General features: G+C 49.5%; 1 protein-coding gene across 1 annotated transcript in view; it reads right to left on the reverse strand.

The window, feature by feature from the left end:
- RNF123 (ring finger protein 123) overlaps positions 1 to 21,603 on the reverse strand; it is a 63,198-nt gene extending 41,595 nt beyond the window's left edge. Inside the window, exons 1-18 of the mRNA XM_067303304.1 lie at positions 21,589 to 21,603; positions 18,547 to 18,744; positions 17,430 to 17,514; positions 10,936 to 11,015; positions 9,991 to 10,088; positions 8,744 to 8,798; positions 8,323 to 8,408; positions 7,494 to 7,580; positions 6,900 to 6,967; positions 5,878 to 6,003; positions 5,214 to 5,328; positions 4,268 to 4,372; positions 4,006 to 4,131; positions 2,660 to 2,752; positions 2,384 to 2,457; positions 1,807 to 1,924; positions 1,218 to 1,317; positions 671 to 732 (exon numbers count right to left, since the gene is read on the reverse strand). Of these exons, the coding sequence (XP_067159405.1) occupies positions 671 to 732; positions 1,218 to 1,317; positions 1,807 to 1,924; positions 2,384 to 2,457; positions 2,660 to 2,752; positions 4,006 to 4,131; positions 4,268 to 4,372; positions 5,214 to 5,328; positions 5,878 to 6,003; positions 6,900 to 6,967; positions 7,494 to 7,580; positions 8,323 to 8,408; positions 8,744 to 8,798; positions 9,991 to 10,088; positions 10,936 to 11,015; positions 17,430 to 17,514; positions 18,547 to 18,628 (1,560 nt within the window). The 5' untranslated portion in view covers positions 18,629 to 18,744; positions 21,589 to 21,603. The remainder of the gene's footprint in view (positions 1 to 670; positions 733 to 1,217; positions 1,318 to 1,806; positions 1,925 to 2,383; positions 2,458 to 2,659; positions 2,753 to 4,005; positions 4,132 to 4,267; positions 4,373 to 5,213; positions 5,329 to 5,877; positions 6,004 to 6,899; positions 6,968 to 7,493; positions 7,581 to 8,322; positions 8,409 to 8,743; positions 8,799 to 9,990; positions 10,089 to 10,935; positions 11,016 to 17,429; positions 17,515 to 18,546; positions 18,745 to 21,588) is intronic.
- Positions 21,604 to 23,526: the final 1,923 nt, after the last annotated feature.

Consider the following 23,526-nt stretch of genomic DNA (forward strand, 5'->3'; position numbering starts at 1 on the left):
CTGGGCCAAGAGTGAAGCACAAGTCCTTACATGGCCTGAACTTGCTGAGAACAGAGCTGTATTCACTTAGCTAAGTTCAGCAGGAGAAAGGAACTAACCCAGTCTCCACCATTGCTGGAGGGCCCAAGAATGCCTTGCTGGCCATTGCTATGCAATCAAGTGCTGGGTTTTCTGAAGTCCCTGCTGGGATCTACTGGTCGTGGCCAGTAGACCTTCAGCTCTGCCTAGCTGGATGCACTCTCCACCTCCTCAGTAGAAACATACACTTTCATAACTGACATTTCTCTTTGAGATTAGTATTAAATGTCAGGGTAGGATGAACTGTAGTCAGACCGTGATTGCTTAGTTCAGAGACCCAATGCTGGCCTAGATGCAATTCATATGATCAGCCAGCACTAGCAAAGAATCTGATCTCCCTTTACACAGAGTCCAAAGTCTCAATCTGCAATTCAACCTGCCTGAATGGATCAATTTGAGAATTGATCCTGAGGACTGAATGTCTCCACAGCTGCACTTCTGTACAGATATCACGGCACGTGTCATGCACAACAGGCAGCATGGCTCCTGGTCCCAGAGCTGGTGCTCATGTAGGCTTTAATGGGAAGCACAAAAACCTATACAAACCCTGGGATGTGGAGATATTGTACCAAAATATCCACTGATCACTTACCCCTCCTCTGTCTTTATTGTTGAGCAGCAACTTCAGAATCTGAACCTGGAGACCTTCCACCACTAAAATTGGGACACACCAGTCAGCCATCGGACAAAAAGCACCAGAGATCATCTATCCACATCATTCCCAAGCATGGTATCCTGTCCCCACAAGAAATGCTACTTCCACAGAGCAGGCTGCCCAGGAAGAACGGGTGACAACAGAACGTTAGTCCCATCACTGTGAGAATTTTCTCCACCTCCACCTAGCAACAAATTCATCCATAGCTGATAAGCAATGCCTCTAAAGAAGAGTTTTGATTTTGCTCACGTCCCATAGCAGGATGCTACAGATCTGTGCGGCAGGTTCCAACACTCGTTCCCCTCTGCCAGACAATGGCATAGCTGGGCCCCGTCTCTGCAGCACAGACTGTTGTGACAAGAATGCATTTGGACTTCAGGTCATGAAGGGGATTTGAAAACAGCTCATGGGCTGCTCCCTCTTGCCACACAAAAGCTATGGGATCTCAGCAAATGGCAATTTCCCTCCCTCCCTCCCCACAGACCTTCAATGCGTTTCTTGAGCCGCTGGCAGCCTCTTTCATATGCCCGCCGCCTCAGTCTCTCTTCAGCACTCTCCTCCTTCACTTCCTTACTCTCCTTGCCCTGGTTGGGGGAAAGGCACTGATTAGCAAGAGATCGCCGCATGGGGAAAATGCCTCACTTCAGGGGAAGCAGAAATTCACTGAAACTATGTGCAAGTGTGCAGCAGCAGCTGGCAGCAAACCTAAACAGCTTCCCAGGCCTTGCGATGACCAAGGAGCAGGCAACTTTTCAGGACGCACAAGTCAAGCTGTAACTTCTGAGACACTGTGAGGTTCACTTCCAAATCCGCTGCCACAGAGAACTGTCCCCCTCTCCTGTCCTGAGCAATGAACCCCAAAACTCCCCTCTAAGGGGAAAGTAAAGATGAGAGGACAATGGAGAGAACGCAACCCACAAAGAGCTCTCCAGGGTCCACCAATGCTCACACGGTCACAAACATGGGGCATCCAACTTCCTCAGCCAGAAAACGATGGGGACAGATGCCTCCATGGCCTGAGCAGGCCACAAAATTTCTTCAGTCTCCCTCCTGGGAGATTTGCCCTTACTCACCTCCTTGGTGAAGCGGTTTGGCCACCACGTGGTGGGAATGAGCTCCTGCAAACCAGCCTCCTCCACACGCAGAGGGCTCTTAATATAGAAGAACACAACCGAACGGAGTACATCAAAACTGTGGCAAAGTTAAAGTAAGCACAGAAGCTATGTGGTAGAACGTGCACAGTGCACTTTCACAGCTGTAATGAGAGACCCCTTTCCAAACAACCACTCAAAGCTCTGCAAACTCCAGAGATCCTTTGTCCTGGGAGAAGCCCCATGCAGTTGTCACAGCAGCTGCCCAAATGCCAGCATGGCAGCTGAACTGCTCTGAAAGTGGTTTTGCTCTAGGGTCATTAGGGAGGTCAGTCCAGTAGAAATGAAGTCCTTCCTGTTAGGAGGAGGTGACCTATAAGGCACCAGTTTCCCCTCCTCAAAGCAGGGAGAATGGTGTCAGGCAAACAGAGGAGACCTGAGAGATCACCTCTCAAAGATGGGGTGCTTTTGCCTCTCAGGCCCTGCAGATCCTGGCAGTCTCCTTGGCTGCACTATTGCAGGCAGGGAGAACTGAGATCAGAGGAGATGCAAAGGATACAGAACATTGCTGAGTAGATATTTCCTGGATTTCTCATGCTTCAAGACTGCAATGGTGAGCCGGAGGTAGTGAATCTAGGGAAACAGGAGAAGCAAAACTGAGTCCATCTACAGATGAGGACACAATCCTCTCATAGGTACAACATGACAGAACTGCCATCTCTGGATCAAATGACTACAGATAGTCCAAAACATTAGCTACCTTTGGACAAGGAGACAGCACATAACAGAAGTCTGGCTAGTCACAGATTCCTGGAGATTCGCAAATGCAACTCACTTGTAATCCCAGGTCTGGGATGATGGGGGAGAACCTGTAAGCCCGCAGCAGGGACATCAGTAACTGCTTGAGGCACTCGTGCACTTCGTACTCCTGAGGAAATAAGAAACACATTCAACAGCAATAGCAAGGAGTGAGCAACAGCCATAGCCTACAGCCTTGGAAGGATGCAGCATCCACTTCCAAACTGAAAAGGCAGGTGCTCCAAACCAACAGTGTTTGTCCATTTGAATCCATGGGAGAGACTTTTGCCTGAGCAGAAGTTGGTGCTATCACTCTACTACAGGGAAGCAAACTTCTACACTAGCAAAACCAACTATGTAGACATCTACAATAAGTCAAAGTCCCAGGTCTAATTCAACTGGGTTGAAGCAGCCCCATCTCCATATCCCCCAAATCTACCCAACACATGGTGCTGGCAGAACTAACCCAGAAAGGAAAGACAAGTTACTCCTGTGTAAATGAGGCAATGGTCAGAGACCCCAAAAGACAGCTCTTCTAACTCAGAGCCAATCAGCAAGAGAAGAGTTGACTCTCCAACTAATGCAGCAGCCCTGACAGGGGCTTTTGGCTTCGCTTCTAGGAGAGTAAGTGTGAAATTTTTCAGTGAAACTTTCATGGTAGCTGGATAGGCCAATGCCCACTTCTGTTAACTGTTGCCAAAGGACTGAGCGAGAACTAGCACCCCAAAGGACAGACAACCAGCCACCAAGCAGATTCCTGGCAGTGACTGGCTCCGTGCAAAAGCCCCAGCATACCAGCAGCAGCAGCTCCCCGGTGGCTAGCAAACACCAGCTCAAACAAGCATTCAGGGAAGGAGTGACCCATCATTCAGATAGGATAGGAAAAGGCACAGGAAGCTGGAAGGCTTTTTTTCCCCAGCAGCACTGTAAGTGGGGAGACTATCATGCCTGTTTCCACCTCAGTCCCACACACCTGATTGATCTCTTGCAGCACATGTCAGCTTCTAAGACCTTCACAGTCACACAAGCACAATCAATGTTCAACGGAACAACTCACTGATGAAGTTGATGTTCACAGAAGCAGGAACCTACTCAGTATCCCCAGTTCCTTTAGCAGTAAGAGAAGCTTAGAAATGGCTTGCTAATGTAATTCCCAGTATCCCCATTACCAATTACTCTGTATTCAATCCTCATTCCCTGGGCTTGAAGCAGCAGCCAGATGACCCAGGTGAGATCATGGTCTCTCACAAAATAGGGATCTTGTCATCAGGAAGGGAGAGAAGCTGACAGCTACCAGCATTTACCAGGGAAGGCTCCTGTTCTCAGCACTTCCCACGCTCTCCTTGTGATCCCTGGGGAGGAACCAGCACCCTAACAACTCACCTCCATGAGAAGCCACATGAGATCCAGCAACTGCTGGATAAGGGGATGGGCCTCCACTGCTCCTCCTCGCTCCAGGATACTCAACAGGAAGGTCATGAGCACATCTTCCACCAGGTACACCTTGCACTGCAGACAGAGAGCCAGGTCAACAGTCCTCTAAGGCACAGTCACTTCCTAGCGAAGGCTAAGGCCAAGTTTGCCTCCTCTTACAAGCACAGGAACAGGTACCTTCAAAAGCTTGCAATGGGCAGGCAAAACTCACCATGAGAGGGGCAAAGTAATTGAAGATGTGGGCTAATGTAATCAGCACTGTGGGTTCTCCCTGCAGCTGCCACACGGACGTGTCCTTCTCCACCAGCTTCCCCTCCTGCAATGACAGACCCAGAGAAACACACGGCTTAGATCCAGCCCACTGGACCCAAAAGCCAATGACTGAACAAACTGGAGGCCTGAAGTAGCAGCTGTTTGCTATCCTATGCCTGATTGTACCAGAAAGCTTGAACGTGGGAGTTTAGGATGGCAAAGAAGCCAGGCCAGGACCGTGCTTCTGGAGAGCTCCAGCTCAGGCCAGATGTCAGTTACTATCAGTCCCATGCATGCACCTCAATGACCTGTTTTTCCAAAATGGTTCAAGTGCACAAGATTATGTAGATGCAAGTTCTTGCAGAGGAGGTCACCATACAAACCAGGCCTCCATTCAAACCTAGACCATAGCAGATGGCACTCCCTATGCTTTGGGCATAATCATCCTGTCCTTCATCGTAGCGAAAAAAATGTTTTTTAGTGGGCAGTGCTATGGTCAAAACAGTTTTCAAGGTAGACCTGCCAGAATTTGACCACTCATCACTGTACCAGGACACCCAGTAAAAAGTTCAAGCTATGGACGAGTTTCTTGCATGGCTGCAAAATCAAATTTAGCAGTTCTAAGCCCAACAAACATGACCCCTTGCATACCAGGGAAGAAGCTTTACAGAACTGAGAATGACAAAGTGCAATATGATTTGACCTAACCCTCAGGATGGAACTATTAGGAATCCCATCTTGCAGGCTGAAGAGCTCCAGGGATGTGCATGCCCCATGCAAAAGCTTACAAGTGTTTAGACGCTCAGGTGTATGGAAGCACCTGAGCTGTCAGCATGCACTGAGAAATGCAGAATCACATTTCCCAGCACAGTGCGTCACAGACCTGCCCAATAACACTAGCCTACCGTCACATCTATCCCGATATGGATCACGTTCTTCAGGTAGCCTAACAGCTTGCGAGCCTTCACGAGGTCTGCAACAGGAGGATCTTGCAAGGGGCGGTAGCCTTCCACTGGATAGGTAGGCAAGTGTTAAGGTAAAATGCAATCTGATCCTTTCAGGTCTTCCTCTGTTCATGCAAGCAAAAGAGCATATCTCTACTTTACTTTATACTCACGTGTGCCTCGGTCACAGTTCACACCACAGTACACTTCCAAATGGCTGACAAGCCACAAGTTCTTTTCCCCACTTCTTCAATATTGCAAACAGCAAATATTTCAGACCGCACTTGTGTTCTCATCAGAAACACTGACAGAAGCCTCCACTACAGCTAATCAACAGGCACATTCCGACAGGCAGCCCCCTGCTACTGCATTAGCTGTCGACTCAGAGCAGAAAGCAAATCTCATTTTAGAAACTGTCAGGGGTTGGCAATGCTGCTCGTGTGCCCTGCAGTTCTGCTCCAGTTGAGGGATGTCTGATGCTTCTCTCCTTGATCCTATTTTGAGCAAAAGTGCCAAGAGAAGGAAGTGGATTGCACTCAGGTATGTATATTCTACAGCTTCCAAGGATGGTCTCAGGACCGGCTCTTTCCCCTTCAAACCTCCTCTCCCTGCAGCCAAAGGATATCGGAGCGGACGGCTGCCGAAGTTAAAAGCAACGGACTCTTTGAACGAGAGGCTGATGGCAGGGAAGTAAGCCATTCCAGCACCCCTTGTGATGTTATCAAAAGCGGTTCCCAGAGATATGCCATTCCTGAAAGAAGGAAAACCCACAAGACTTTAGCCACACTAGCAGGGTTTTGAGGTCACCTGGGTAGTCCAGGTATTTTTCCGTTCCCCTCCCAGCAGCCTGCCAACATGGAACACAGACACATCAGTCAGTCACGCTTCTCCTCACTCTTGACCTGGTACATAAGCAAACATCCCAGCTTTGCTGAGCAAGTTCCCCGGAAGTACATTTTCATATGATGGCACAGGAAGGCTCTGGAGTCTACACAACATACAGAACCCCATTCCCCCAAGGGCAACCCAGATCCTTAAGAGATATCTGACCAGTAGGACGTTTTAAAGACAGGTGACATTTTTGCCTTAATCTGCTTGAGGTCAATGGATATTGTTCTCAACCTACTCTTCTCTTTTCTTCTCTAAAAGATGCCAACAAGCATCTGACAGTTTTTAATTCAGGATGACTTTTTTCAGGCTGCAGTTTAGGGTGCAGAAACAATTCTTATTTAGGCTGGTCACTGCTCACTGTGCACTGGAGAGGGAGGTTGGAGATTTTTCAGTCTTTCCACAGCTCCCAGTGGGTTTAGGACAGGCAAAGCCTACACTGGCTGCAAAAGCAATCAGTGCGGCTCAGCTAACTGTGGTATTAGAATCATGGGAGATGCCCTCCCCTCCAAAATCCTAGAAACTACACAAACTTAGCAGCTTGAGTATCTTTCTGCCAACTGCTCTCACCTGAATTTAGGAGACTCAGCAGTCCCTTTACATTGCTTCTGAACACAAAACAGATAAGCAAAGACTGGAACTAAAGGAATTTAAAGGGGAGAGGGCAGAAGTAGGGCCCAGCAACCTGCTGAGTAGTGAGGAAACCTTTATATTACACACAGCTATCAGCACAGCAGGGAACTAGGCAAAGTTGCTTACAAGCAGAAAGCAATGGTGCCCTCATCAAGGTCTATCAGACAGCTGACGATGTCACCTGCTGCCCAAGACTGCAGAAAAAGGAGAAGAAAGGTTAGACATTTATCCAGATTGTTCCCATACCAGAAGGAAGATTACAACCCAGGCAACCTTTTGTGATTTAGGGTGGAAGGAGGGACGGTTCCTTCCCACAGCAGCTCATGTAGCATTTTCTGGCACTTCCGAGAGCTGCACCTGAGTTGCACATAAGTTGGGATATTCTTTCCCTCCAGCACCAGGATCAGACTTATATTTGTCTCAACACTGCACCATCCTCTGATGTGCTACAAAGAACCTAAGCCTTCCAGAGGTGAACAGCAGCGCTGTGCTGGGAATCAGTCTGCTGGGGCTGCTAAACAAAGCACCCACAGAGCATGTCCAGCACCTGTTTGGTACAAATCAGTGCTGGCATGTAGCCTCCCCAATAGCCCGTTGAAGCAGACTGAACAGCTCAAGGGTATTTCACAGTGCCCAGCAGAAGCCAGCAAGTGAAAGAAGCTACCCGCTTTCTTCTCTTCACTCTATACCCATCCCTCTCTTCCCTGGATGACTACTCACTTTGCCATAGTTGGTAGTAGTCACATTCCACTTGCGCACCCTGTTTCCATCATAAGCATATGAATCTGGTGTATCTCCAACTCCTTCCTGCACCAAAGCATGAAAAAGGAGACTCAGACTTGACCAAGCATAGAGCCACAAACAGAGGATCCCTCTCACTGCAAAAAGCAGCTTCACAGGGGAGCCAGCAGACAGGGAGAGCAGCCAACAGCACTCATGCTCTGCCTGGGCAAAGCCCTTATTCTAGGAATGAAACCAGAAGAATGCTGGCATACTTCATTTCCAACTTCTATCCAAGCAGCCCCCCAGGATGCCCATCACCTCCCCTCTCAAGCAGTGGGGAGTGACAAGTTAGTGAAACTCTGCAGCTCACATGCCTATAGCACAATAAATATGAATAAATAAATCAAACATCCCATCCAGTGCCTGGGAAGAATTGAGCTAGGCCTGCCTCTCCTAGACAAAAAGCTCTGTAGCACTGGCTGCTGAGGGTCACCCTTAGACAAGCTGCCAGCATTGCAGACCTGCACGCTCTCTGGAGAAGATGCCAGCCAAAAAGCAACACATACATGCAGCAGTGGCTACGTGCAGCAAAAGCACAGCAACACACCCAGTGTGCATGGCTTTCACACCATGCACCAGTCTGCGAACCCAGACCAGAGAGTTTAGTAAAGATCTGTTAGCAGCAGACCTGGCATTTCTACTGCACATGGTGGGTACAGAATAGCAGCAGGTCAGGAGCATGGTGCCAATGTGGTGCTCCATACTGACCTAAAATGCAGTGCAGGAGCACACAGTAGCCATGTGCTGTGTGCAGCAGTTACAATACCTCCTGATTAAATCTGCAGCTGAGCGTACACCAGCCAATCTGCATGAGTCCTTGGGAGGAGATGAGCACCTCGTAGATCCATTTCCCTGGAAATGGAACAGAGGTGCCACACACTAAATCCATGCCACCCAGCCCACTGTTAGGAAGCAGCATCTGACACTGCCCCCACAGAAAAGAATGTGACACACAAAGTAGTTTCAGGAATTCCCTGGCATTCCCCTCTCAACCTCTTCATTCTGGCATCACATAACCCTCCGTCCTTCCAACTTCCTCAAAAAGATAGTGGATGAACTGGGGAAAAAGGGGATCCAGATCTGCAACTGTGGCACATTTAAGATTTCCTGAGCTCTCTAGTTGTGTAATTCTCCACATACTCTTTCTCGGGCCTTTTTCTCAAAGCATCACCTGCTTATCTGCTTACCTTTATACACGCATGTTGTGGCCCTGATGGAGCCGAAGTTACTGTGGCCAATCACCTGGACCAACAAACAAAAGATTTTTAAAGGCAGACAAAAAAGGCAGCTTTGCCCAGCCCTACCCATTCCCTCCATCCTAGGCCTCAAAAAACCATGACAGAATGAAGAACTATCCACAGAGCACAGCACAAGGAGGTGTGATATCTTCCTCATCCCAGCAGCTGCAGGCAGAGCCAACAGGCCCTGGGGAACCATTCAAGGTCCTCCCAACACCTCATCTGTGCTTGGTAAATCCCAGTGAAGCATTGCAGCACAGCAACAGTACAAAGGCCACATGGTAACACACAGGTTCCCAGTGAATTGTGATAGTATACAAAAGTAACTATTATTTAGGAAAGATAGCTGAATCCCAGACAAGCTAAAACAAAATTAGAAATTCAGTATGTCTAGAGTAAAGCCCAGGACAAGCAGGTATTTAACACGCTGCACAAATACACTGTTAACTCCTGACTCTCTCAGTCTTAGGACAGACCATAAGGAAGAGATGAAGGTAGCAACAGTGAATTCACAGGCAAGCCAGTCTCATCTGACATGGGAGTAAGTTCCAGGTACAGCCAAGATAAGCAATAGCATGTGGTCAAAGGGAAATGGAAGATCAGAGCGCTCTCCTCTGCTGAGCAGAGAAGCACACATGGATTAAAGCACAGTATGCACTCACTGAGGGGTGAAAGGAGTGCAGAAATCGCTGAAGTAGGAAAGGATTTCTGTACTGATACTGATTCTCTGTAGGAGGAACAAAAGCTAAGGAGCAAGCAGGGAACTCAACAGAAATGAAGGAGAAAGGAACGTGTCAAAACAGCAGTGGGGCTTGGCCTCATCCTCAGCCTCTCACCACTGTTAAAGAAGACTGGAAGGAAGGAAGGAATAGGCAGTCTGCTGGAGGGAGGTGCAGGAAAGCTGGCTGCTGTCCCTTCCCCTACTTAGCCAAGCTCTTCAGTGAGCTGCAGGTCCAGTGAACACCTCCCCTTTCTCACAGCTCCACTCAGAGCTTGTTAAGACTGAGGGGTACTGCTAGACCTGTTCCCACCGGAGAGCCTGTGTCCTCCAGGATCGCTCAGCTTCCTGGGTAGACTCCATTTAACAACGTGCTCCAAAGTTAGTGACAGGTATCTGGTATGAAGAACAAACTGAGAAGCCCAAAGTGCTTTTAGTCCCACACGACCATTTCCTACTGCATCAGCACCACACTCACCCCAAGTAAGTCATCATCAACCAGCAGGAGCCCCTCAAAACCGCTTGTGTGGTCCAACACCACGGTAGAGGGACCAAGACGGCCCTCTGCCACCTGATCTGAAAGAAGAGTTGCAGGAAAACCTGTTAGGGAAAGTTGTGCAGGATTTAACAGTACACCTGATGAGTGCCACCAGCTAGACTACAACAGCACCTGAATTCTACTACAGTGGAAGAAGACTAAAATAATGTTACCCACAGACCACAGCAACCTCAGGAAAGGAGGCACTAGAGAGATTCAAAAGGAAGTTTTCACAACAACACATAAGGTCTTAGCTACACAGCAGTCAGGTCATATGTTAAGTTTTCCACGTCACCTGAAAAATTTAGTCCTGCAAAGTTCAAAGGCCAAACTAAACTCTTAGCCAAATGTTTGGCCAGTGTATCACATAACAAGCCAGGCTCTGATTATAGGCAGCAAGAAAAAATTCTTCTTTTTAGAAGAAGAGCCAGATTGTATTCTGCCACATCCTAATTCATAAAGAGGAACAAATGTGAGCAAGAATACAGGTAACAGCCTGAGGCCCAAAAGAAACACCTATGGGGGAAGCAGTTCATAGGAATTACCAACAAGCCTCTGCCTTTCCCAGTGAGAAAAGTACTCCACAACTGGTCACAGCAAGGGCTTAGCCCATCATTATCAGTAAAATATCTCCAATATTTGCCCCAAAACAGTTTTGAAAGCAACCAGTCAACAACTTGCCTGGAAATATGCCTCTTCCAGCTACAAGCAGACCTACTTCAGGGATAGCCAATGAGCAGACAGGATTTAAAGAGATGATAAATGACAGCACAGAAGGGCAGAAAAAGGCTCACTCAGGAAATTGCCTTTCACAAAACAGCTTGTCCTCCCAGTAAGGCAGTACACGAGGAAGCACAAACTGGACAAACACTCAGTATCTCCTACCTCGACTGTCTTCAAAGCCATTTTCCTCTGCTAGCAATCGGTCAAGGTGCTCCTGCAGGTTCTGGAACGTCAGATGCTTTCTAGGGAATAAACATACACAGGAGCTTTTCTGAAAACTCTCTGTTCTCCAAGTTTCAAAGAGTTTCAGCCCATTCATGTGAGTCAGCACTGTCCTGCGCTGCTGGGTGTGAACCAAAAGTTCTGTTTATCCATGTTCCCTGCCATTAATCTGAGCATGCTGGGGCGATGCATGAACCAAGGACAAAAGACAGTGTGAGCAAGCAAACCAGTTAACAAAGGATCTTAAAGTCTTCAGGCTGCTCAGGAGTATTTTGGGGCAGTAAGAAAACTAACAAGCCTGTCATATTAACAACTACAGACCAGGACTTTACTGCAGTCAGCACTGTACAACCACAGCATAAGTCAGGATTATTTCTCTTCCGAAAGTACCTTATAATATGAAACAAGAGAGAAGAACATACCAGCAGCTGTAGTAGGTCAGACAAAGGTTGATCTAGCTCAGCATCCTCTCTCTGACTACAGCCAAAACCATTTTCTCTTCATGCTTTTTGTACTGAACAAGCCTCTTCTTTCGTGCATCCTCCCTAGGCCACTGTTTTAGAGATCTGCCTCATATCGTGCCCCCCATGCCCATCACCAGTTCCCTCTTTTTAAGGCTAAGTTTACTTAGCTGTTCCTTGTACAGGAGCCATTTCAGACTTGCGACTGTTGCTCTTCTCCAAGGCTTTTGCAGCTCTAAAATATCCTTTTGAAGTTGGTGAGACCAGAACCACACATTACTCAAGATGAGGGCAAACCACTAATTCGTTCAGCAGCACAATGATCTTCTCTCTCCTACATCCCTTTCCTCAGGATTCCTAACTTTCTATTTGTTCTTTTCTGACTTACTAAAGACTTAGATTTCTATTTTCCCACAATCTCACTCCTAAGCAGTAACAATCAGCTCAAGACCCATCATTTTATGTGCAAAGTTGGGGCTACTCCCTTTCAGTGCATCACTTTACATTTCCCTACACTGAATTTCACCAACCATTTCATTGTCCAGTCACTGTCTCAAAGCCACCTTACATTTTCACTGTTCTAAACAACTTCATAATAGCAGCAAACTTTGCTACCTCATGCTCACCCCCTTTTCAAGTCACTTAAGGATACAGGCCACAACACAGATTACATTGCAGGATTTCCCTTCGCTGTGAGTCACTAGTTACTCCTATGCCTGCTTCCCATTTCTAAAGTCATCTGTGGAACAACCTTCCCTCTTCTCCAGGCCTAGAGGTTTCACAGAATCACACAGAATCACAGAATGGTTGAGGTTGCAAGGGACCTCTGGAGATCATCTACTCCAACCCCCCTGCTCAAGCAGGGTTATCTAGAGCACATTGCACAGGATCGTGTCCAGGCGGGTTTTGAATATCTCCAGAGAAGGAGACTCCACAGCCTCTCCGGGCAACCTCTTCCAGTGCTCAGTCACACTCACAGTGAAGAAGTTTTTCCTCATATTCAGATGGAAGCGTCTGTGTTTCAGTTTGTGCCCATTGCCTCTTGTCCTGTCACTGGGCGCCACTGAAAAGAGTCTGGCCCCATCCTCTTAACACCCTCCCTTCAGATATTTGTATACATTGATAAGATCTCCTCTCAGCCTTCTCTTCTCCAGGCTAAACAGTCCCAGCTCTCTCAGCCTTTCCTCATAAGAGAGATGCTCCAGTCCCCTAAGTAGCCCTCCACTGGACTCGCTCCAGTAGTGCCATGTCTCTTTTGTACTGGGGAGCCCAGAACTGGACACAGTACTCCAGATGCGGCCTCAGCAGGGCTGAGGAGAGGGGGAGGATCACCTCCCTCCACCTGCTGGCAACACTCTTCCTGATGCACCCCAGCATACCACTGGCCTTCTTGGCCACAAGGGCACATTGCTGCCTCATGGTTACCTTGGTGTCCACCAGCACTCCCAGGTCCTTCTCCACAGAGCTGCTTTCCAGCAGGTCAACCCCCAACCTGTCCTGGTGCATGGCGTTACTCCTCCCTAGGTGCAGGACCCTGCACTTGCCTTTGTTGAACTTCATGAGGTTCCTCTCTGCCCAACTCTCCAGCCTGTCCAGGACTCTCTGAATGGCAGCACAGCCCTCTGGTGTATCAGCCACTCCTCCCGCTTTTGTATTGTCAGCAAACTTGCAGTTTTCATCCAGGTCACTGATGAAGAAGTTGACCAGGGCTGGACCCAGTCCTGACCCCTGGGGGACACCGCTAGCTACAGGCCTCCAAGTAGACTCTGCGCCCCTGAGCATAACCCTCTGACTCTGCCATTCAGCCAGTTCTCAGTCCACCTCCCTGTCCACTCATGTAACCCACACTTCCGGAGCTTCCCTATGAGGATGTTATGGGAGACAGTGTCAAAAGCCTTGCTGAAGTCAAGGTAGACAACAGCCACTGCTCTCCCCTCATCTACCCAGCCAGTCAGTCCAGCACAGAAGGCTACCACATTGGTTAAGCATGATTTCCCCTCGGTGAAGCCATGCTGACTACTCCTGAGCACCTTCTTTTCCTCCACATGCTTAGAGATGGCCTCCAGGATGAGCTGCTCCATCGCCTTTCCAGGCATGGAGGTGAGGCTGACTGGCCTGTAGTTTCCTGGGCCCTCCTTCTTGCCCTTTTTGAAGACTGGAGTGACATTGGCTTTCTTCCAGTGCTCAGGCACCTCTCCTGTTCTCCATGTCCTTGCAGAGATGATGGAGAGTGGCCTAGCAATAACGTCCGCCAGCTTCCTCAGCGCTCGTGGATGCATCCCACTGGGGCCCATGGACTTGTGGGTGTCACGTTTGCCTAAATGATCTCTAACCCACTCCTCCTCGACCAAGGGAAAGTCTTCCTTCCTCCAGACTTTCTCTCTTGCCTCCAGGGTCTGGCATTCCTGAGGGCTGGCCTGAGCAGTAAAGACTGAGGCAAAGGCGGCATTCAGTAACTCTGCCTTCCCTGTATCCTTCGTCACCAGGGCACCCACCCCATTCAGCAGCAGGCCCACATTTCCCCTACTCTTCCTTTTGCTACTGAGGTATTTGAAGAAGCGCTTCTTGTTGTCCTTGACATCCCTGGCCAGATTTCATTCCAAATGGGCCGTAGCCTTCCTCATCACATCCCTGCATACTCTGACAGCGCTCCTATATTCCTCCCAAGTGGCCTGTACCTTCTTCCATATTCTGTATGCTTCCTTCTTCTGTTTGAGTTTTGCCAGGAGCTCCTTGCTCATCCATGCAGGTCTCCTGCCCCCTTTGCTTGACTCCTTGCTCATAGGGATGCACCAATCTTGAGCTTGGAGGAAGTGATGTTTGAATATTAACCAGCTCTCTTGGATCCCCCTTCCTTCTAGGGCCCTAACGCGTGGGATTCCTCCAAGCAAGTCCCTGAAGAGGCCAAAGTTGGCGCTCCTAAACTCTAGGGTTGCGATCCTACTTATTGCCCTGCTTCCTCCTCGCAGGATCCTGAACTCCACCATCTCATGGTCACTGCAGCCAAGGCTGCCCCCAACCTTCACATTTCCAACCAGTCCTTCTTTGCTTGTTAGTACAAGGTCCAGCAGCACACCTCTCCTCATTGGCTCCTCCACCACCTGTGTCAAAAAGTTATCATCAATGCTCTGCAGGAACCTTCGGGACTGTTTGTGCCTAGCTGTGTTGTCTTTCCAGCAGATATCAGGGTGGTTGAAGTTCCCCACGAGAACCAGGACCTGTGATCGTGAGGCTACTTCCAGCTGTCTGTAGAAGGCCTCATTGACTTCCTCTTCCTGATCAGGTGGCCTGTAGTAAACACCGACAGCAGTGTCACCCATGCTAGCCTGCCCTTTAATCCTTGCCCATAAGCTCTCAACTCGCTCTTCATCCACCCCTAGGCACAGCTCCATACATTCCAGTTGCTCTCTCACATAAAGAGCAACTCCACCACCTCGCCTTCCTGGCCTGTCTTTCCTAAAAAGCACGTAGCCATCCATGACAGCACTCCAGTCATGCGAGCTATCCCACCATGTCTCTGTAACTGCAATGAGATCATGGCCCTGCGACCGCATACAGATCTCTAATTTTTCCTGTCTATTCCTCGTGCTGCGTGCATTGGTGTAAGGGCATTTCAGAGAGGTGATCGAGCATGCAGGTTTCCCAGGAGGGATACAAGTGGATCCTCCATAGCCATGTCCCATGTGCACTTCCCTGGCTGCATGCACCCGCTGGAGGCATCCCAACTTGAGCCACATTTTGCCGACTACCCTGTCTCTATAACTCTCCCCTTCCCCTGTCTTTCCTAGTTTAAAGTTCTCCTTACAAGGTTGACCAACCTGTTGGCAAAGACACGCGTGCCCCGCTTAGTGAGGTGCACCCCATCTCTCCCCATCAGTTGTCGATCTTCAAACAGGGTCCCATGGTCGTAGAAACCAAAACCCTGTTGCCAACACCAGCGGCGCAGACGGTTGTTAACTTGAAAGATCCATCTCCTCCTCCTCCCATCCATCTCCCTCATCAGCAGGATTGAGTAAAAAATGACCTGGGCTCCCAGACCCTTGACCGCCATCCCCAGAGCTCTGAAATCCTGTTTGATGGTTTCCAATTTGCCCTTGGTATCATTAGTGCCCGCATGGAAGAGCAGCAGAGGGTAATAGTCCAAAGCGTGGACAAGCCTTGGCAGTCTTTTTATGACATCTAGTATTCGAGCCCCTGGCAGGCAACAAACCTCTCTAGATAAGAGATCAGGTTGGCAGACAGGTGCCTCTGTCTCCTGCAGCAGGGAGTCACCCACAAAAATCACTCGCCACTTCTTCCGGGTGTTCCTGCAAGGCACAGGGTCTGTTGGCCCAGTTGCTTTCCTTGAAGCCATGCCCAGCTCCTCCTCAGCCTGGAGGGCACTAAACCTGTTCCTTAATTGCAAGTCTTCAGGAGGAGTCACTTCACGAGAAGTGACCAGTTTCCAGCCTTCTTCTACAGTGTTATGATGTACTGTTTCACACAGCACAAAGCCCTCCGGCAACTCCACTGCTGTGGGGGGTTGGGACTCTTGGAGCTGCATGGTCTCCAAGAATACCCTGTCTATCTCCTGCTCATCCTCTCAGATGCTACACAGCCTACTGACTTCCTCCCGTAACTCCCTTACCTGACAACACAACTCGTCAACAACAGCACACCTTCTGTTTCCCTAAAACACTATGGTGAGAGACCTTCTGAAAGCCTGCTGGATGTGAAGATGCACAGAAGTGGAATGAAAGAAGCAATTTTGGTTGGTGTGAGAGGTGCTGGCTTCAACAAAGCAACTTAATCAACAGCTAGCACGGAGAAATCCTAGGAGGCGAGAGCAGCATAAGACAGCTAGACACGTCTGCAGCAAGCTCCCCTGTGAGGAATTTAGGCCTCCAAAGACAAGATATCATACTATAAAACTTGCTCCCATATTGGAAATTTTATTTTCAAGACCTACTTGGCTGCTATTGGGCTTTCTACCAAATAGTCAAGTCCAGGGAAGAAGACAGAAAGGAGGGGGGGGAAAAAAAAGACCAGTCCAACAAACTACCAGTTCTGTCCTTTCAAGTCATTAATCACTGGGCAAAAAAACAGAAGTATTGAAAACCCAAACCGGGCAAATGGAATATTCCAAGGCATGCTGGCAGGAGAGCTTGTGGCAAAGTAATATGACCCACTTTGCCTCCCCCCCCACAAAAACCTTAGCTCACCAAGAGGACCAAGAGCTATTTTTAGCAGCTCTAAGCGCACATTTGAGCTGGCAGTAGCTAAGTATAGCCCGTGGAATGTGACCCCAGCCGCTCTGCAGTGCGGTCAGTCAGCAGGAGCTACACGCCTGTCTTGTTCTTACAACACTTGTATTTGCGCTGAACCTGTCTGACTTGCCTCTGGCGAAACAGCTAAATGCAAGGGAAATTTTTCTCAGCCAAAGCTACAAGTTTCTGCGCTACAAGGCGAAGGAGAATTGAAAACAAATAGAAAAAGAACAGACGCTAAACAGGAACTTTGCATTTCTTTTCCTTCGGTGGCTCCTAGTCATAAAAGTACCAACAGTTACACAGCCTGAGAAATGTATGGTATTCAATACGTCAGTAATAACCTTGCAGGGCACTGACGACCTAGTTTTCATTACTGCACCTAAAACCTGTGCATTTTGCACTTCTATTTACCTTTATGAGTAGAGGGGGAACAGGAATGACAAGGTCAATGCCTACTTGTCTGCTTATTGCAAAAGTTCTGCCTAGTGATTAAATATATGAAGTTTTACACAGAAATTTTTGAAGAATCCTTCCTGGAAAGCCCTGCAATTTGAAAAAGCCATTGAACAGTAGGACCAAAGAGTCATTTCTGCAACACGGCACTGCTATGCTTTTAAGCAAGATCATTGTGTGGCACTAAAAGAGCTCTCCTTTCACCACAGTATTGCATATCTGGGGACTGATACAGCATCACTTGCCATCTAATGAATGAGAAGTCCACTACCTGTAAGCAGCTGCAGGCTGGATCCCATCAGCACTGGTGAAGATGCGATGCAGATAATCATTCAGTAGCCTGCTGTTCACAATCCCTTGTGAAAAACAGAAGCAAAATAAGCTTTGGGAGTTAGAAGGTAAACTCAGAAACATTAATTTTAGGAGCAAGGAAGAAACTGATAACTGAGAAATGATGTTCAAGTTTGCAGATCACCACAGTGAAGAATGCAGCTTCAGGAAGTCATTCATCTTTTCACTGTCTTCACTAGCAGCCCTAGAGTCCAGCATTATCGAGTGCATCTCCAAGACAAGGGCCCTTTCTGATTTGAGCTGCTCTACTACAGCAAATGGGAGGCTATAAATTGGTCCTCATAGGTGGAACCACATTCTCAAGAATCCTGCAATGTTACGTTCAGATAATGTAGATTTTAAAAGCTTGAGGTGGAAATCCAATTTAAGGTTAAAAAAAAAAAAAAGAATTTTATCACTATTGCAATTCCTGATGTTGTGTTTACACCCTGAACGTTTTACATACCTCCATCTTTTAACTGTACTATAGAAGCTGCTGAGATGGAAGGGCTTGCAGAGGCATCTCATCTAATCTAACCCACAGCTCGCCCTAATGATGTGTGCCTCATTTTAGCTTTTGTTGTGCAAAACGACCCCTAGTATCATATTAATACAGCTTAATTACTGGATGCAACAGAGCCCTCCAATACCAGATTCATGGTCTCATAAGCACACTTCTGTCAGAGTGGTCAGTTCAAGACAAAAGGGACTGCCTAGCAGATGTTGATGTGTCCCAAAAATGGATTAATCTGAGAACTAGAGAAGCTGTCCATGCTGGAAGGGGAACTACCCGAATCACATGGGCAAAGACAGGCAACACCACCTCTGCGGCCTCAAAAGGCACAGCTGTGTGCTGAAGAAAGGGCACTGCGGCATGAGCTTCTGGTGGAGTTCTTAATACTACAGGAATGGCCCTCCCAACAGCTCATCTCAGTTCAGGGGTTTACCTAGTTCCAGCCTCACCACACCCAGAGGGCAGTTGACCTAAAGAGAGGCAGGGGGTGTTTACTCCTCATCCACAATGGTCCTGCTTCTACATGGCATGCACAGGCCCGTACCTGTGACCTTGGACTTCTCTGGCTCAGTGCTCAGCCTGTAGTTCTTCCTTGAAAAAGCAGTCCCGGCACTTCTTGACGTCATTCTTCACAGGCACCAATTCCCAAGTGGACATAAGACAGAGACACACCTGGAACAAAGCTTCCTGCGGAGGATCCTGCCTTTACACTTCCCCCTTCTTGAGCTTAGATGCACCTGGACTGAACAACAGGGATATGCCAAACAGTAATTAGAGTCCTTGTACTAATGAGAACATCATACAAGAGCCCAAGAGGTTGACCAAAGCAAGCTGCCAACCCTGCTCTCAATCCCACCTGTCCAACAGCTCAAAATCTTCTCAAAGCGGACAAATCAGCCTAGCAAATAAGGCATTAAGCCATACTCCAGCCAAACACACAGACTCCACAGCAACCAAAGGCAGACAGACAGACATAACCAACCCAGACAACCAACACAAGCAACCTTTGTACCGAGTTTGAGCTAGAAGCACTGAGCTAGCACAGGGTTACAGCAACCACCAGTGTCAAACAGCTGAAATCAGCAACCACACTGCATTTTTACACTTGTCCTGATGAGGCACTTCCACCTTTCTCTCCCATGTTGTGCTCTTTAAGATAGGAATATGCATCTGGTTAATTTTATTTTTAACAGATTATTAGATTATTCAGCAAAGAAAGGAAGAAAGGAAGAAATGCAGATAAACCAGACTAAAAAAGAATACCACTGATTACAAAGCAAAAGCCCCTGAGACCAACTGCTAGTTTTATAGGGACAAGATGGGGTGTAGGTAGAAGTACATACAAGTATTTACAGGTGAAAACCTAGCACTAGACTAAAGAGTCATGATCTTTCCTAGAGTCACCAGAATACAAACAATGCTATCAGAGCCAATCTGTCATGTGCCAGGACTAAAAAAACAGGACTAAAGCAAAGTTGGTAGAGAAGAATAAATGCAAGCTGCCAGTTCTCTCCAGCTTAAAAATGTTAGCTTATATCCCTCTCCCATTTCTGATGATACAGATAGCCAACCATCATCAGAAGTGTCCTTCAGTAGACAGCTGTCTGACATCTGCTTTGTGGCAAAAAGCAAAAGAAAGATACAATAGAAGTAACAACTGCAGGAACTAAATGCTTGCCACTAGTTTCACACAGAACAGAAACTAAGGTGAACCCAAGAAAAGTCAGGGAACTTGCCAAGTGATGTAAGCACCACAGGAAGTCCACCGACAGAAGATCACTAAAGCTTCAGCTAGACTTGAGATAGGATTTCTTAAAGCCTCTTTCCTCCAGAGCTACCCAGCCAACTAGCAACACAGGAACACTGTCCTGCTTCCCTGGTACAGCACTACTGAGCAAAATGGCAGGAACAATGCAAAAATGATTGATACAGGCTGTATCAACATCCCTGAATGATTTGCATCAGATATTTAAAACAGCAAAGGAATAAAACATCTAAACTATAAACAGAATCACATCATTTACTACCAAAGCAGAGCAGCAGCAAAATGTGTATCATACATATATCATACACAATGTGTATCAAAAGTACTTTTAGAAAAAAGCACTTTTAGCACCAGAGGCATGATTTCACATCAGAAATGGCAAATCAAAAACACCTTAGGGTGCTCTTAGCTTTTCTCAAGGGTGGCCAGCCCTGTATCCAAGCTGCCAAAATGACCTGAATACCCAGCCTGAGAGCACAGCACAACCACCACCAGTGCTCAGCCTTGTACAAGATACACTGGCTGGCAGTGTTGCCTTTACCAGGGATTTTTTTTCCATTGAAGTGGATGCTGCTTGCAACAGGCCAGAGAAAGGGTAGCGCAGGGGGACACACATCTGCCCCTGCACCGCTCAGATTTGTGATTCACGGTTTTAATGCAAATCCAGCCCCATCAGCTCCAGCAAACATGCCTGGCTCTGAGTCTGGCCATGGGTTAACTCCCTTCCCTTGCCAAAGGAAAGCAGCTTCCAGCAAAAGGGCAGAATAAACAACACAAGTGAAGCCAGATCTTAAATTGAGCCAATACAAGACAGACAACAAGAGCTGGAAGCTGGGTCAGCAAACATGGTTTTGTCTAGTAGCTACTGACTGAGCCCTCCAACTCTCCCTAGGGTGCAGGGGATGAACGCAGCAGGGAAACAGCTCAGCTGCAAAGCTCACACGCTCAGGTCAGAAAACAGCTCTGCATTAATCACTAGTGTTCAGGTCAGCAGCCGGCTGGGGCACCCCCTACACCTGGCACCATCCCCCAAACCCAGAAACACCCTTGAACCCAGAAATACTCTCTGCAGCTGGCAACATTCCCAAAAACCAGAAACAACCCCGAAACCCAGAACTCCCCCCAAAACTGTCTGCACACCCTAAATCCAGAAACACCCCTAACCCCAGAAAATCACCTAAAACTGGCAAATCCAGAACACCTCCCCACACACCCCTAAACGTGGCAGCATGCTCCAAACCCAGCAACACCCCTTAAACCTCGCTACATTCCCCAAATCCAGAAAAAAGCCTAACCCCAGAAACACCCCCCCAACCTGGCAACACCCTTCCCCCAAAACACCACCACCACCACCACACCAAAAAGCACCCCCCAAAATTCACAGCATTTCCCAAAGCCGGAAACACCCCCAAAACACAGAAACACTCCCCAAACTGGCAACACCCCCTACATCTGGCAGCACCTCCCAAACACAGCAACACCCCCAAACTCCCCGAAAGATGGTAGCACCATCCTCCAAACCCGGCAACACCCCCACGCCCACAAACACACCCCAAATCCGGCAGCGCTCCCCCCAAAAGGGCCGCACATCCCGGCCCTGCCCCGGCCTCCCGCACCCCAACCCTCCACCCGGCCTCGGCCACGGCGCGGCCTCCCCGACCGCCGCGGGCAGGGGCAGGGGCAGGGGCAGGGGCAGCGCAGGGCCGGGCCCAGCGCCGCCGCCGGGTCGGGCGGCAGGGCCGCGCCGCGGGGCAGGGGCCGGGAGCGCTGTCCGCGGCCGGGGCCGGGGCCGGGGCCGGGGCCGGGCGGCCCCTCACTCACCGCGGGGCCGGCCGCGCCGCTCACTGCCGCCGCCGCGCTACGGCGAGCCGCGAGGGCCATGGCGCGCGGGCGGCCTGCGCACGCGGCCTGCGTTGCCGGGAGACAGGCGGCGGCCGCGGCGCGGGAGCCGCCGCCGCCTCGGGCGGCTCAGCGCTGCCGAGGCGGCCCTGCCTCCGAGGCGGCCCTGCCTCCCAGCCGCCCGCGCCTCGGGACCCCGCTGCCGAGCCGGCCCGGCTGCGCTTCTCCGAAAGTCTCGGAAGCCCTTGAGGCGAGGCCCCAGGCAGCAGGGCTGTCGCTGCGGGCTCGGCACAACCCCCGCGGGGCTCAGGGCGGCCGAGGGAAGCCCGTGCCGCCCCTCACAGCCCGCGGCTCTCCCCGCGGCAGCAGGGCCCTGGGGGCACGGCCGCGTCCCGGACTGGCCTCCGTGAGGCCTCAGCACCGCGGGCCACAGCTTCAAGGGAGCTCTCTGCAGAAATACTTGGATAATGGGGAGCCGTGGCCCTGGCGCCTTCGGGAGCCTTTGGGCAGGCACCCGGGAGAGAAGAGGCAGGAGACGCCAGGGTGCAGAGCGGGGCTCACAGCGCTGCGGGCAGGGTGGGCAGGCTGAAGGAGCAGCCCCAAGCAGTAAACGAGTCCTTCCTTTTGCAGTGATCCAGAAAGCCTCTTCTCTGACAGTAGTGCAGGGGCACGAAGCCTCCTCACTGCCGTTTGAGACCTTCTCACATGCCACCTCCTTTGTGTCCATGCACAGCTGTGCTTCCTCTCCCCAAATTGAAACCTTGCTTACTGGCAGATTCAAACAAGAAGCACGGTCCTGGTGTAAAGGATGACCCACAAACAACCGCTGGCAGCCAAGTTCTCTTGGTCCCCTACCCTGGTCCTGGCATGCCTATTCCAGCCACACAACTACTGCCCCTCTGTGCTTCCTCTCTCTTTCAAATCTGACACCAGGACTATTGGAGCTTTGCATCAGAAACACAATCCTGGTGAAACAGCACACAAACCAACAAGTACTCGCGGAGAATTTCTTTTGGGCCCCTACTGTTGCCTTGGCATGCCTATTCCAACCCTGCAAAAAGTGCCCCTCTGCGCTTCCTCCCTCTTCCAAAACTGTGTGTACTGTCAGATTCACACAAGAAGCGTGATCCTGGCAAAATGGCTCACACACCAACAAGTGCTCATTGACAAGTTCTCTTGGGCCCCTACAGTGTCTCTGGCATCCCTATTCCAGCTGCACAACAACTGCCTCTCTGCGCTTCCACTCTCTTCACAAACTTGTGCATGTGAAGGGAACGGGAGGAAGCCCAAGAGAACTTGTCTGTGAGCACTTGTTGCTGTGTGAGCCCGTTAACCAGGGTGGCCCTTCTTGTTGGAATCTGTTAGTAGGCATGGTGTCAGTTTGTGAAGAGGGAGGAAGCGTATTGGGACAATAGTTCTGTGGTTGGAATAGGAATGCCAAGGCAATGGTAGGGGCCCAAGAGAATGTGTCTGCAAGCACTTCTTTGTGGTTGAGCCATTTTTTCAGTGTCACATTTACAGTGGGAATCAGTCAGTAGGCATGGTGTCAGTGTGGGAGGAGGAAGGAAGAGCAGAGGGGAATTCTTGTGGGGCTGAAATAGGCATATGCCAAGGCAATGGTAGGGGCCCAAATGTACTAGTCCGCAAGCACTTCTTGGTGGCAGAGCTGAATCACACACTCTGGCCCTGCCATACTGACTCTAGTCCCACCAGAATGGTCGCTCTGCCTTCCCCCTGAAGTGACATACTCACACCCTGCCTACTGCCAGCATTGCACAAAGGAGAGAAGACCTTTGAAACGGCTCACCGACCACCAAGTGCTTGCAGCCAAGATCTCTTCCGCCCCTACACTGGCCTGGTGTGCATGGCCAGCCTCACAATAACTGCACCTCTGTGCTCCCTCGCTCTTCTGAAGCTGAC

The sequence above is a fragment of the Apteryx mantelli genome, chromosome 12, assembly GCF_036417845.1.
Source record: "Apteryx mantelli isolate bAptMan1 chromosome 12, bAptMan1.hap1, whole genome shotgun sequence".
Lineage (NCBI taxonomy): Eukaryota > Metazoa > Chordata > Aves > Apterygiformes > Apterygidae > Apteryx > Apteryx mantelli.